Genomic DNA, 14,494 nt, shown 5'->3' with positions numbered 1-14,494 from the left:
TTAAATATCTTCTTTGGTTGCATATATATACGGTCTTTAGAAGAGCGGCCACTCACTTGCGCTTCGCGTGCGAGGGTGCAGATGTGTTACGTTTGCCTAGCACTTCTGAAAGTTGTAGTAAACATTAAGACCTGGTCTTTTGCACACTTAACCAACTTATGACGCTGATTCAAAATATGTTACTTATTAGCCCTTTAAGCATACCTCAGTATCAATATAACTCTTGAAATTTGGCAAAATTCTCTGTGCAATTCAGGAAGTCCATATTGAATACACCATAATTATGTTGTAGAATGTATTGATTCAATCATTCCATCTATGATGTCGATATGTGGATTAAATTCAGTTGCCACTGTTCAACTAGATCCAAACATATGCACTTGCAAAGTTAGTTAAAATCTTGCAGATGCAAATTTTTGGATATGTTTGGGAGACAATATCCCAGTTGTATCCCCCCCCCTTTTTTTTTCTTTCTTTCTTTCTTTCTTTCTTTCTTCACAGGTGGAAAGACCATACTTCAAGATTTCGGAACTATACAATTTAATTTTAGAACACTGTATCTTAATAAATAAAAGACCTCTCGGCAGATTTGAAAAGTGATTATATCGACAAAATGATGTTTGAACATTTTGAAATTTAAAACATTATAGAATATGTTAAAACATCATAGTGTAACGTTATATAGGAACCACCATTTAAAATGTAACAATTATAACCTATTATTTTAGACGTTACATTCCAGCCCACAGTTCGTGTAATTTTTAGTTACGTCAACACGGTCAAAATACATTAAATCAGACGCACCACCTTGTAACACTATTAGCTTTTATTCTCTAAACTCCATTAATAATACTAATTTTCTTTTTCGGCTGTCATAGCAATGTTTAAATAAACAACTATCTGATGTTACGGTAATTGAGAGTATCGATCATCTACTAAGATTAAATCTTATTTCTTTCTATTTAGAATCAACAACATTATATTATTTTCCTCCTCTTCTTCTACACGACAGATTGTGTACTTTTAAGCACCGTTGAACAAAACCAAGTTATAAAAATAGAAGAAATTACAAAATAGATATACAATATCGTTGGAATAGAATGTTGAGGAATATTCTATATTCTAGAACATTTTATAATATTTTACCACATTCCATTATGTTCCAGAACATGACAGAATGTTTTAACACATTCTAGAATGGTCCAGAAAGAGCAATTCTAGAAGAATGTGTTCCTCTTATTGTTTATTTTTAGTGGTTTACGACTACAATAGAAAGAATGCTCCAGAACATTATACAGTTTGAAATATGTTTGAATATGCTAGAATGTTCGTCAAGAAAATAGAAAATACATATAAACGTTAAGATTTTAGAACTACCCGCATGCGTTAACATCTTGTAGTGTCTAATTACAAATTGCTTACTTGTGATAACGTTATAAATAGTACACTTGTACCTACTACTAAATATTTATTTATCGTCGCGAAAAATGAATCAAGAGACAGCAGCACCCTGCTAGTTTGAAAACGCAGACAGTACTGATTGTCATAAGTCAACACATTTTATTTCGGTAAAATTCAGCTAAAGCCAGTGAAAGAAATGTCGCCAATAGTCATGGAGATTTTACTACGCAAATCTGGGTTTTATTTTACTGAAGATGACCAAATTTGTTCGTATGTGGCTTTGCTGCTGACTGAATTTCGATTCCTACAAAAGGCCTGCTGCAATCCATTTGGGAAGGAAAGGCACACGGTGAAGAAGGGCTTACAACCGATCACTATTACAACATCCGATAGGTTGAACTTACTGACTAGCAATGTTTTCAAGCCAGGTCAGAAAAAATATGTGCCAAATATACACGGGAAGTAGCTAAAAAGTACTCAGAACACTTGTGCTGGTTTACAGAGTCGTTTAGATGACCAAAACAACCTGGGTAGTATGTTTCGTGTATAGTATGGCAATTTTTCTTGAGTGGAAGATATATGTAAAGTTTCATATGAACAACAAGACGCTCTTTTGTCAGTTTCATACACCCCCACGGTCCTGCCCGCTTCTTTCATTGTCCAACTGTTCAAGATACCTGTTTGATTCCAGAGCAACATATATTTATGACCTTACACGCACCATCAACTTTATCACGAAGATAATATTTATCCACATTCTTTCCAAGACAGGATTTCAGCCCAATTTAGCCACAAATGGAATTGCTGTTCAGTATATTGCACGTCTTGCAAATTTACTATGTACGTCTCTATTCATTTTAATGTTATCTTTATATTTTACACTGTTATGGATATCTGTCGTTACGAGTGTTCAGTACAATGCAAATTATATCCAATGACTTTGCCGCAGCATATACTCAATAAGCATGAACTTCATTTATACAAATTTTCACAAAGGATCACAAGTACTACTGTTTGAAACTTTATTATTATTATTATTATTATTCATTAAGAGACATGGTTCTACAGTTAAACTATAGAACTACATAGCTTATATGGCTTGAAGCATGCTCTTTCCAGATAAAATGAGAGTGGCAAATAAAATGAGAGTGGAGAGGGTACAGTTGAGATACTGTCCCCCTAAATTTACATTTACGATATTTTGACCAACTTTTTAAATGCATATCTTTGGATTTAGCTGGATAGTGGGAACGGAATTTAATCCACACATCAACATCACGGTAATTATGTCTCCAAGTTTTGACTGAATTGGAACATTTATAACGTAGTTATGTGTGTTCAATGTGGGCTTCCTGAATTGCGTAGACTTTTTTGTTTGCCAATTTTTAAGAGCTGTATCTACACTGAAGTATGCATAGAGAGCTAATTAGTAACATTCTGAATCAACTTGAAAGTTGTTCAAATGTAGTAAACATAAAGACCTGGTCTTTTGATCAACTTTCAAAAATGCTAGTCAAACTTCGCATCTCTGCACACGTAGCGAAGGTAAATGGCCTCAACTGACGTTTGGCACATAACTATTAAAGACAATATAGAACCTTCTCATCAAAGTTCATTAACTCTGGAAATGGCAGAGCTGGGACCGCTGATCCCCTGGACGTGGAATGACGACACTACCAGGATCTCCTAATCAAGTGGCGAGATGTAATCAAGAAGAAACATCACGAAATAGTGACCAAAGGATTTGTGACTTTTTTCACGACCATGTTTCCGCCCATTCCATTAAGCAGATCGTGACTCATGTAGCCTGAGTTTTGAAATTCTCCCTTATCCAGGATCTCGCACCCAACAACTTCTACCTTGTTCGAAAATTGAAGAAACCTTGCATCGGAGGCATTTCAATGACAATGTCATATTTGTCGCGAGTGATTTCTTGGACAGCCAGATGCAGGATTTTTACCACACCATCCACCAGTTTGTACACAGGTAGGACACTGTAAAACTTTGGATAGAAATTATGCAGAAAAAAAAAAAAAAATGATTCATTCAACAATACTCGTATTCGTTCCTCTATCTATTCTTCGTAATTATTACTTTACAAAGTTCCTTTTAAGTTCAAGATGAGATTCTTATGAAGAAATTAATTGAATTCTCTTATAGCTAAAATTATTCAACATGTATTCCTTACAGCAAAGTATTAAAATTACCATAATTTCCGATACATGCTCGAGTATCCCTTCACAAGAAAAAATAAGGCTTAATGCATCTTGTATCTTGAGTTCTTCACATGACTGCTTGTATATCAGTAAACACTTCGAATTGTAAACCTAGTAATGTAAATCCAAACACTTGTCCCCTCCCCCCTTAATTAATGATCTGTAAAGAGTGCACTCTTACTTATTCAACTTGTCTCAATTGTTATTTCTATTTTCACGCATAAAGAAGTACTGTGTACACCTCCAAGTTTTACTAATATTAGTACATTGTTGATCTATAAAATATGATGTAAATATTATAGCCATAATTAGACTAATATTTCACTTGTATATAATTTACAATTATGACGTTATCTGCGTAGTCGATTATCTGCTTAAATGTTTTGCAGTCTAGTTGAAAATGGCCTTGTGCGAAAAGCACGAAACTCTGCATGATTTATAGCGAAAGACCCTTTACATATGAAACTGGTACTTAGTTCGTCTTAGTGTTACCTCAAAATAAACTTGTTTACTTTACTGCCTTGGAAACGATTTTCGTTTCTCAGTGCGTCCAGCCGGCATGACTTCGTATTGAGAAGTGTTGTGCTGAACGACCTACTCTATTAAAACTGATCCTGTACGATAGGTTAACGTACCGCCAACTTACTGGATTCAAGGCCCAGTCGTTGTACGAAGCCCCACGTTATTAGTAGGTCCTGTCCTTCATAACCTCGGTCTTACGTATGGACGCAAAAATAAATACTAAATAAATAAACCCAGTAAGTTCCAATAATTTCGCTACTAAATAAATAAACCCAGTAAGTTGCAATAATTTCGCTCTAAGATGCAAAGTTAATAAATAAATAAATTAATTAATTGATTGAATATAACATTTAAAAACTTGAAGCGTTTGAGTTTAAGGTAAGTTAATAATGAAGTACGACACACATGTAAGAATATTTTATATTAAAAAACGCATTGCTTGTTCATATACACCTTCCATCTGAAAATAATGTATACGTACCTTCTTCTCGCCCAACATAGGGTCACCGAGCTCCCCCAGTATGGTGGCTTCCAACTCATAATTGACAACAATAGCTTTTTCTGTTGGATGAACGTCTATGGAACCAGCTTTGATTTTTCTGCAAAAAGGTGGAAACATCATATTACGATGGTTGTATGCAAATAAGTTAGAAAACTCAAGTACAAGAAAACTGACCAAGAACTAGAGTTTGAACACATCTTCAAGTGAATTATGATCAGCGTATGTGACTTTCATGCCAGAAATGTTTTGAGATTTTTCATTAGACCCATTAGCACAAGATCAGTTTTATTCCAACCGATGTCTACTACTGAATACAAAATACTCTCCTGAATATACTGGAGATAATTCATACAGCTCCTCAAAATCACATTAGTGGAAAATTGATTAGATGTCCAACCAATCAGTTGATTAGATATTTGCCACGGAATCTCCTCTCTCTCCTGTCATTGCCAACTTCCACATTGAGTGATTTGAACATGAAGCTCTCGATGCGGCGGTTCTTCTTTTAGATACGTTGATGATACTTTTGCTATCTGGCCACATGTTCCTGAAACACTACAGGATTTTTCAGAATTTCTCAACAGCCGTCACCCTCAAATCAAATTCACCATGGAATTGGAGCAGAATGGATGCCTCCCCTTTCTTGATATTCTTGTTCGCCGTAAACCTGACGGAACATTAGGACACATCGTATATAGGAAGCCAACACATAAGGATCTTTATCTCAACGCAAGCAGCTTTCATCGTAAGTCACAATGTCTTACAATGCTAAACACCTTGGCCCACACAGCAGTCTCCGTAAATGACCAGAAAAATTTACACGAGGAATTCAACCATCTTCGTTCGACGCTACAAGAGAATGGTAGTCTTACAAATATCAACATGGCCATAAAAAGGGCTGTTACTTCGGAACACAACGCAATCAAAAAACCTGAGAGTGAGGATTCTCTCCCTACTGCCGTATTGCCTTTTATCGGCTGTGCCTCCGGGAAACTCAGCAGATTACTTGCCAGACATGGTAGAGTGATTCATAAACCACCATCCAACATCAGATCATTACCCAAACTAATAAAAGACGACCTTCACCTTCGCACTCCTGGTGTATACCGTATACAATGTGAATGTGGCAGAGCAGATGGGACGTACAATAGAGCAGCGATGCAAAAAACACAACAGCTACATAAGATTTCGGCAAACCGGAAAGTCAGGACGAGCAGAGCAAAGCCTAGAGCTTTGACACAGAATTCATTTTACAAATATCACCATAGTAGTAAAGTTCAGCAATTTTTTGGGACAGAATAATAAAGGAAGCCATAGCTATCTCACGGGAAAGGAACAGCCTCAATAGAGACAATGGATTTCAACTCAGCCCCTATCTGGTTGGACATTTTCAGGATCAAAAAACAGATATTCAACAAAGTCATTTCTCGTAGCCACAACCACCACCAATCACAAGCCCCATTCATAGCTCTATCCCTAAATAGTCACTACAGTATATATATACATGCTCACGTCTCCGGTCTCTTCACTACAATCCATGAAGATGAATGCGATGTCCGCATTCGAAACGTCGGATGTCAATACCTTCACCTGGCTGGTAGCCGAGAAGAAAATGAAATGAAACCTTTGAGTTTTACGTTCCACGCTTATGCCGGTTAGGCTAAAGGAGACGGTGATAATGAGTAATGAATGAAATGGTGGAATGAAGAAAGTGGGAGGAAATGGGAGAACCCCGAAGAAACCCACGCAAATGGTGACAGCCGAGAAGAGTTACTAAAATTACGTCGCCAGGAAAAATTCAATTCTTTCTTCAAATAACACAGGTACGAAGAGCACGATAACAAAGTTCAATGAAAAGAAAATATCCCCCGGACCTCCTTTCAGTTTCTCGCGTCCCGAATCAGATATTGTGAAATTCTTCTAGATGATTTGAGATACGAGAAAATTTCATGAATTCACACAATTTCTGGATTTTTGCTCTTAAATTCATTTATTTTGATTTAAACTTTTTTTAAAAAATGTTTTAAATCAACCAATCCTATAGCGCTTTTGCTAATGATCTTGTTTCCAAAACGTAAGATGAAATCTTGCATCCTGAAATCTAATTACGGCGTTTTAGTTCCAGTTGCAATATAATTCAAAAGTAGACGTTCACAAAACAAGTTCGCCGTCATTTCTCTGACCAGTCTCCAGTAATACGGTATGTAGTCCCTACTGCCTTGGTTTGTATTATTGAGAACCTAAAATAAACATAAAGGGTAAAGGTTGACTTTTCAAGCGAGAGGATATTCATCATTGAAGATTTATTAGTATATGTAAAATCGGAAGAAAACCGTTGTCCGTTGAAGGAAAGACAATGGTATACTGTTTTCGGTAATAAGTTATGATCATAAATGATGGCATTTTGCGATACAATCTTTTGTTTACATTGTATTTCTGTGATTTTGTATTCAAACTGCTATGGAATACAGTTTTAAAAAAATGCTAATGTAATAAAAAACACATCTTATATGGCGGGTAATATATATATATATATATGCATGTATGTATGTATGTATTAGCAGAATATCCGTTTCTCGTACCAGGAAAATGCGTTTCATTTTGCACATAAAGGGCAATGGAGACTAGATTTAAACAGCATCGGAAGTGTTACTGTTCGTCTCAACGACCCCAAAAACTACGTAATCGACACTAATATCGGTCATTTTCGATCATTTTTATATATCTCACCCTCCCCCAAATTGCGGGATTGAATTTGGATTTAAACGAGATCGGAAGTGTCACTATTCATCTTAGAGACCCCGAAAATTGTAGATTCGGCACTAATATCGGTGATTTTCGATCATTTATATATATTCCCTTCCCCCAAGTTGCAGGGCTGAATTTGGATTTAAACAGCATAGGAAGTGTCACTGTTAATCTCAGCGCCCCTGAAAACTATGGATTCGACATTAATATCGATCATTTTTAAATATCTTCCCCTCCTACCCTCCCTTAAGTTGTACCGTCAAAGTGAAATAATAATAAAATATTCCAGATACGAACCTCACAACGGGACTCCCCAAAGGAGAAGGGGATTCACCAAATGAAATACAGTAGGGGACGTGAAAATGAATAATACGTACAAACGTAAAATGATCTGGTTATGTATAGCTTACATACTGAATCACTGATTGGAACGGGGATTCCTCACTGCAGCGTCGGGGAGTAATGCATACGACAGAATACACCACGAACGATGTGGTTTGTTGGATCGATGGTAACACAAGAAAGACGATATCGCTCCTGAAAAAGTGTTACTCACAGCGATCTCTGAAACAGAAAAAGTGGCGGAATTGGGGTGAAAGGTATAAAGTTTTGTTACTCTATGTGTAATGCAGTTGAGACTTACTGTGTACAAGAATACAAACAAAAACAATAATTCGATTCTTCTTATTATTATTTTTATTATTATTACTGGTAGCGCAATAACAACAATCTCCTCCAATTCGGCCACTTTTCTGTTTTGGATGCTCTCGGAAACAATATTTTGGAGTAGTACCATCGGTCCAACAACTAACCACTTAGTTCGTGGTGTATTTTGTCGTATGCATTGTTTTCCGACGTTGCAGTGGGGAATCCTAGTTGCACGTTCCAATCAATCATTCAGTACGTACGCTAACATAACCAGGTCGTTTTACGTTTGTACGTATTATTAATTTTCATGTCCCCTACTGCATCTCATTTGGTGAATAATTCCCTTTACCCTTTGCGGAGTCCCTTTATGCAGTTCGCTCTGCTTCTTTCTGTTTGCGCCATCATTCTGGCGGGGTATGACTTTCTTTACATTCTTTTGACCCGACGTCAATATCTCTATTTGTTCGGCAGATATTGCACTTACAAGAGGGCAGCGAAACATCGCACGGCTGCTGCTTGAAAACGCCGCCGCATTGGACCTATGTTTATTGGAACTTTCTTCCTTGTTTTCAGCAGTAAAATCACCTCCCAAAGGATTTCGGTTTTGTCCCTTTCACCCTGTATATATATATTATATATATATATATATATATATCCCTCTCCCTTACGTCGCACCGTCAAAGAGAAATGATAAACATCCTAGGTACGAACCTCATCTATGTCAAAAATCTGATCGACATCGGTCGGGAAGTTTAAAAGATGTAGGAAGTCACAAACACATTGACTTTCACTTTATATATATATACGAGGTTTGTTTAAAAAGTATCGAACCTTATTTTCTTCTCGAGTAAACCATAGAAGCGCGGGAGATTCTCTTCAGTGTAGATGTATAAAGGACACTCATGCGCAGTCGTGAATTTTTTTCCCCGCCCGCAAAAAGTGTCAGTCGGCCAAGGAATGAAGAGCAGTTGTCGGATTTCAGTTTTTTTTGTTGGTAAAATAATAGAAAAACTTGAGCCGCGATATTACATCAAATTTTGCCCAAAAAAAATGCACTCCTACTAAGTAAACGTGATTTCAAAGCGTCGGAAATGTAAAGATTAGCGCCAAGAACATGAAAACCATTGTCGATTCACCAATAATATTCCCTCAATCCGACGCAATATGATGTGCACGGTTGCATACCAATATGGATGCAAGAACTGAGGCCAAGTTGAAATTGTGCAAGGGAACTCACAAAAAAACTAGGTAAACTAAATGAATGTCACTAGTGGGCTCGCATGATCGATCTTGAAATGTGGCCAATGTGTGTGTTGATACCAACATGTAGCTAATGGACAAATGTCAACATGTCCCACTACTGCTGGGACACCGTCCCACGTGCGAAAAATAGGAAAATAACTACTCGGGTCTTGAATCTGAGGCCGTGGGCTCCCAGTAGGTTTGGAAACTGCGATCACGCGAACGAAAGCAAGCGCTCTAACCCTGAGGCTTCGAGGGAGCCTCACTTTCTCTGTATTCATTCCTTTGAGGAGTACCCATTTTGTTTGGCAAGCGCTCTTGTACAGTCTCCCGACATGCTTGTGCGTTTCATTTTATTTCTACTGCACAGTTGTAAACAATCAGAGCTTTAAGACGTTTCTTCCTATTTCTCCTGTCGTTTTATTTTCCATATGTACGGTGTTCCAGCTGTAGTGTTACATGTGCCAAATTGGTTCATTTTCGTCTTTGTCTTGGCATGTGCATTGTGTGTAAGATACGAATTTCTGGAGGTATTTTCCTATATGTCGAGTACGTCATATGTCCTAAAAGACGTGGGATATGATACAAGTTTGTTATTTTCACGCTCTATCAGAATTTGAACCATGGGTTAAGAGATTTCTTTTCATGTGTCGACTGTGGGACAATGTCCCAAACAAAGAGGAACATTGATACAATCGTGTTCTAGTTACGTTCAACCAAAAAGTGCACCACATGTAATAGCAGATTGTACAACGTTATTTTCCTAGTTTTCGCACGTGAAACGGTGTCCCAGCAGTAGTGGGACATGTTGACATTTGTCCATTAGCTACATGTTGATATCAACACACACATTGGCCACATTTCAAGATCGATCATGCGACCCCACAAGTAACATTCCTTTAGTTTACCCAATTTCTTTGTGAGTCCCCTTGCACAATTTAAACCTGACCTCAGTTGTTGCATCCTTATTGGTATGCAACCGTGCACATCATATTGTGTCAGATTGATGGAATATTATTGGCGAATTGGCAATGGCTTTCATGTTCTTGATGCTATTCTTTACATTTCCGACGCTTTGAAATCACGTTTACTTAGTAGGAGTGCATTTTTTTGGGGCATTTTTCGTTACGTGTTTCCACACATGTGAATCGCCCTGCTTCATCTGTTGTGCTCTACCGACACTCCATATGTCTTTCTAGAGCATTTGAGTACACATTCGCTACACTTAATACTCAGAACGTCACTGTTGTTCAGCATCCGTACCTGGCGATTATGCAACCACACACAACGGGCATGAAGGTGTCCACCATTTTGTATTTGTTCCAGATATCGACTTAATACAAACGAATTATTGTTACCTGGTAGAAACCCTATGAATTCATATCCATTTAGACCAATCTTCATTTGGCAGATTATCCGGGACTCCCTACGTTCCTTTGGGGAATCCCTTGCGCGTGCATGGTAGGATTGTGAAACATGCAAAATTCAATACAGCAGGTATGACTTCAGTGAATTTTTCACCCGCCGTCTTTACGTCGGATAGTTTCCGAACTATTGGCGCCCGAAAATCATTTTCTCACGTTTTCGGCACCTTGTAGATCCGAAACTATGTCCGATAGTCGAAAGTTCAAGAGAACCTTTTTTCTTGTCTCAGTGGCACGAGTCACCTCCCAAGAGTTGTGACACATATTTTGCAACTCCCGATATATCGATATCTACATTTTCCTAACAATTTCGATGTCCTGATGACAATGGCCAACCTGTCAGCCAAACGATGATTAGTAATATGTCAAACAATTAATACAATGACATAACTGCTGGGGAAGTTACTACTAAATTCTCTAATACGTTTATTTATTTTTTTAGTTTGGTTGTGATAACTTTATGATATTAAAGCATATGAATAGTGAACTGTTCTTTTCACATATTTACAGATATATGTCTGTGTTGGTAGTTTACTGTAGAAGAATTATCGTGGTTTCAGTTTTAAATATCGAAGTATTATTGGGAATATCAAGTAGGCACTACGCCTTTATTTATCCATCTGAAATTGGCCATGGCTACAATAGACTACTACTTAATGGATTTTAAGTGGAGAATGACTACTGACAAGCACTCCAATGACAAAGAAGGTGGTGGCCCCACACCCAAACAAAAATTTTAAATACGCCACTGCTAATCTCAATCCTTTACTCTTCTTTCATCATTATCTGCATTTGTTGCGTGACACATTTTTGTAAGCGATAACATTACAACAATGTCGACCTTGGTTAATCAGTACAGTACGTAACAGGTAACTTTTTTTGTTTGTGAATTTTTTTCACGTTATTACTTCATTCTCAACGTCTACAGAAACATACTGAATAAGCAGAAGAAACATGCCTGACAATGAAAGAAGTATTTCAATATTGCTGCTGTTGCAATTGAAAAGAAAATTAATAGGTCTAACATATGTATTAGTCATATCAACGCACTTAACGCACAAAGAATGAAGAGAGTAACACGATCTCAAAGAATTTCTACATACTGCTTTCAAATAAAAATGAAGTATGGTAAAGCTTATACAAACAATTTATCTTCCTTTAGCTTGCTTTTATTATTTCTTTAGGTACGTTTTTATAATTTATCATAATTCCTTTCACACAAACTTGATATTTCATTGTATTAGTGTTATGCATGCTCTACTAAAATGTTCCGTGTATAAAATTTATGTTAAAACAACATTGACATGGACAACATTTCAACGCCCATGAGTAAGTACAGGTATTATATTACAATTCTAATCGACAAATATATGTAGAAGCTATATACACAATTTATTTATTTGATTCTTTGAGACTATTGTAACTTAAAAAAATACAATGATGAACTTTTAAAACTTGTTCTTTCCTTCCAAACTTGGGCTGCAGAAAGGTTAAGTTCGGAACCAATTCGACTCCAAAGTGGTTACGTAATGTCAAATATACGTATGTCTACTTATAGAATTTGAAAGTGCTTTTGTTGCTGTTGCCGTTTTAATACATGAACAAAATTTTACATTTTGATCGAGCGTTTAGAATTTGTAAGTTACAAGAATCAAATTGTTGTCAATAATAACAACGGCATAATAATACTTCAAGCTACGGCTGCATAAAGAATTACTGCTGAATATGCTTTTGATAGACTCGACCACTCGAAAAGCGAAAAGCACATTATAATGCATAATAAATAAGGAGGGAAGTAAAATATGCCACTCCCAGGTTGCAGACCGCCCCAGGCTCTACGCCTACTCAGTGTAGGCGCTAATCCAGGAGTGAGTAGGTTACACTGTGGATCTTACATTGATAACGTACCATATATATGATCTAAATTGCTGGAAACCAACTGAAAAAAATAAAATAAAAGAAAGCTGAACTGACAGAAGACTCGATAGCGCATTGCCACGGAAAGCTAGAGATTCGATGGTTCTATTCCAGCCCCGACGGTTGCTTACTTTTCGGGTTTTATTATGGAAAAGTTTTATTATTATTATTATTATTATTATTATTAAAGACATACAGTTATACTTCAACACACAGAATCAGTACATATTGTATATATCTTATTGCGCTGACTTCCGTTGGCTTTTAAATCACAAATTGGAGTCGCGGTGGCTCTGTGATAAGGAGCTTTTTTCTGGTGCGTGAAGGCCTGGTTCAATTCCTGTGCCCGCCAAGTGGGCTTTGTGATGAACACAATGTGCATAGGTTTCCTCAGGCTTCTCCCAACTCCTTTCACTTGCTCCATTTCACTATTACTATCCACTTCATTATCACAGTTTTCCTTAACATCCGTACATAATCGTCGGATATTAAACTAAACATTTTAAAAATAATCACAAACTTTTTGGCAATCCATCCTCTGTAGTGTTTACGAACTAAAGAAACTAATTAGTCACTGTTGCCGCAAAACAGAACCAGAAAACAAAATGAAATAATATGATATACCAAAAAAAGGAACCACGATGTTTTCTTTTCTAACAGTTTATGACCTTCTATTTATTGTGTTTCTGATTTAGTTGGGAAAAGATCAAAGGTCAGGAGGTACGCTGAAGAAAAATGTATAGCTCTATAAAAATTAACTTGAATCATCATCATCTTCGGCTAGCAATCTCTCGAATCATTTAATGCAGCTTTCCACTCTTCTCGATCCTGATGCAGAACTATTTTCCTGTAGCATTTCTTCCCACGTTTTGCATTAATTCTTGCTGTTGTGGATCAGTTTCTGGCCCAACAGATCTTGTTTTCGTCCTTGCTTACAAATATTCTTAACATTTATTAATGTTGAAACATAACTAATTAAATAAATTATGTTTAATTTAAAATAAATTTTGAAGATCTCGAATATAAATGTATTCCTTTTGTGTTCTTTTGTATTTATTATGTTGCTCCTGATTGAATTTAGAAGTTCCAAGTTGGTCGAAATGCGCAACAATGTTCAAATGCAACAATTTGTCACGGAATCAAGGGTTTCATTTATTTATGAATTCTTTTTCATCTTAGTTCTAGGACCTTTAATTCTAATTAAATGAATGCCGATATAATCTTACTAGAAAAGCATAAATTTGACTTTAAAAAAGTTGAATATAATCTTAATATATATCCTGCATAAGTCTAGAATGCCTGGAGCAATTTTAACCGAACTTATTACACATATTGCTTACACTCTAGAAAACAGCACTATCGGGAGCAAGGGAGAGCGAATGGCATATAAAAATGATCGACATTAGTGTCGAATTTATAGTTTTCGACGTCGCTGAGATGAATCATGATCTCCCGATGTTGTTAAAATCCAATTTCAATCTCCATCGGCACCCAGGGTTGGGGGGGGGGGGTGATATGTAAAAATAATCGAAAACGTCCGACACTAATGTCGAATCAACATTTTTCAACGTAGCTAAGTTAATTGGTGGCAGTTCTGAAGAAGTCCAAGTTCAGCGCCTAGTGGGAGTAAGACCCCTCTGTTCTCGTAGGGGGAGGAGGAGACATATAAAATGACCGATATTAATGTCGAATTCACTGCTCTCAGGAATGCTTAAATAACTAGTAATACTCCCGATGCCGTTTTTTAAGTCTATCTCCTATCAGCACCTTGTGCAGAAGGGAGGGGATTAAATCATGACATGTAAAAATAATCGGAAAATACTTAGGATCGAATCAATCGTCTTGGAGATCGCTAAGTTAAATGGTGACGGTCC

The 14,494-nt window shown here is 36.8% G+C and overlaps 1 protein-coding gene across 1 annotated transcript in view; it reads right to left on the bottom strand.

Annotated features, from left to right (window-relative positions):
* Positions 1-14,494, bottom strand: part of Kap3 (kinesin associated protein 3) — an 89,205-nt gene that overhangs the window by 69,744 nt on the left and 4,967 nt on the right. Inside the window, exon 2 of the mRNA XM_081741165.1 lies at positions 4,621-4,738. Within this exon, the coding sequence (XP_081597291.1) occupies positions 4,621-4,738 (118 nt within the window). The remainder of the gene's footprint in view (positions 1-4,620; positions 4,739-14,494) is intronic.

Source organism: Thermobia domestica, chromosome 2, assembly GCF_964235325.1.
Source record: "Thermobia domestica chromosome 2, izTheDome1.hap1.1, whole genome shotgun sequence".
NCBI lineage: Eukaryota > Metazoa > Arthropoda > Insecta > Zygentoma > Lepismatidae > Thermobia > Thermobia domestica.
The sequence above is the reverse complement of the archived record's forward strand: the minus strand, read 5'-3'. Positions and strand labels throughout refer to the sequence as shown.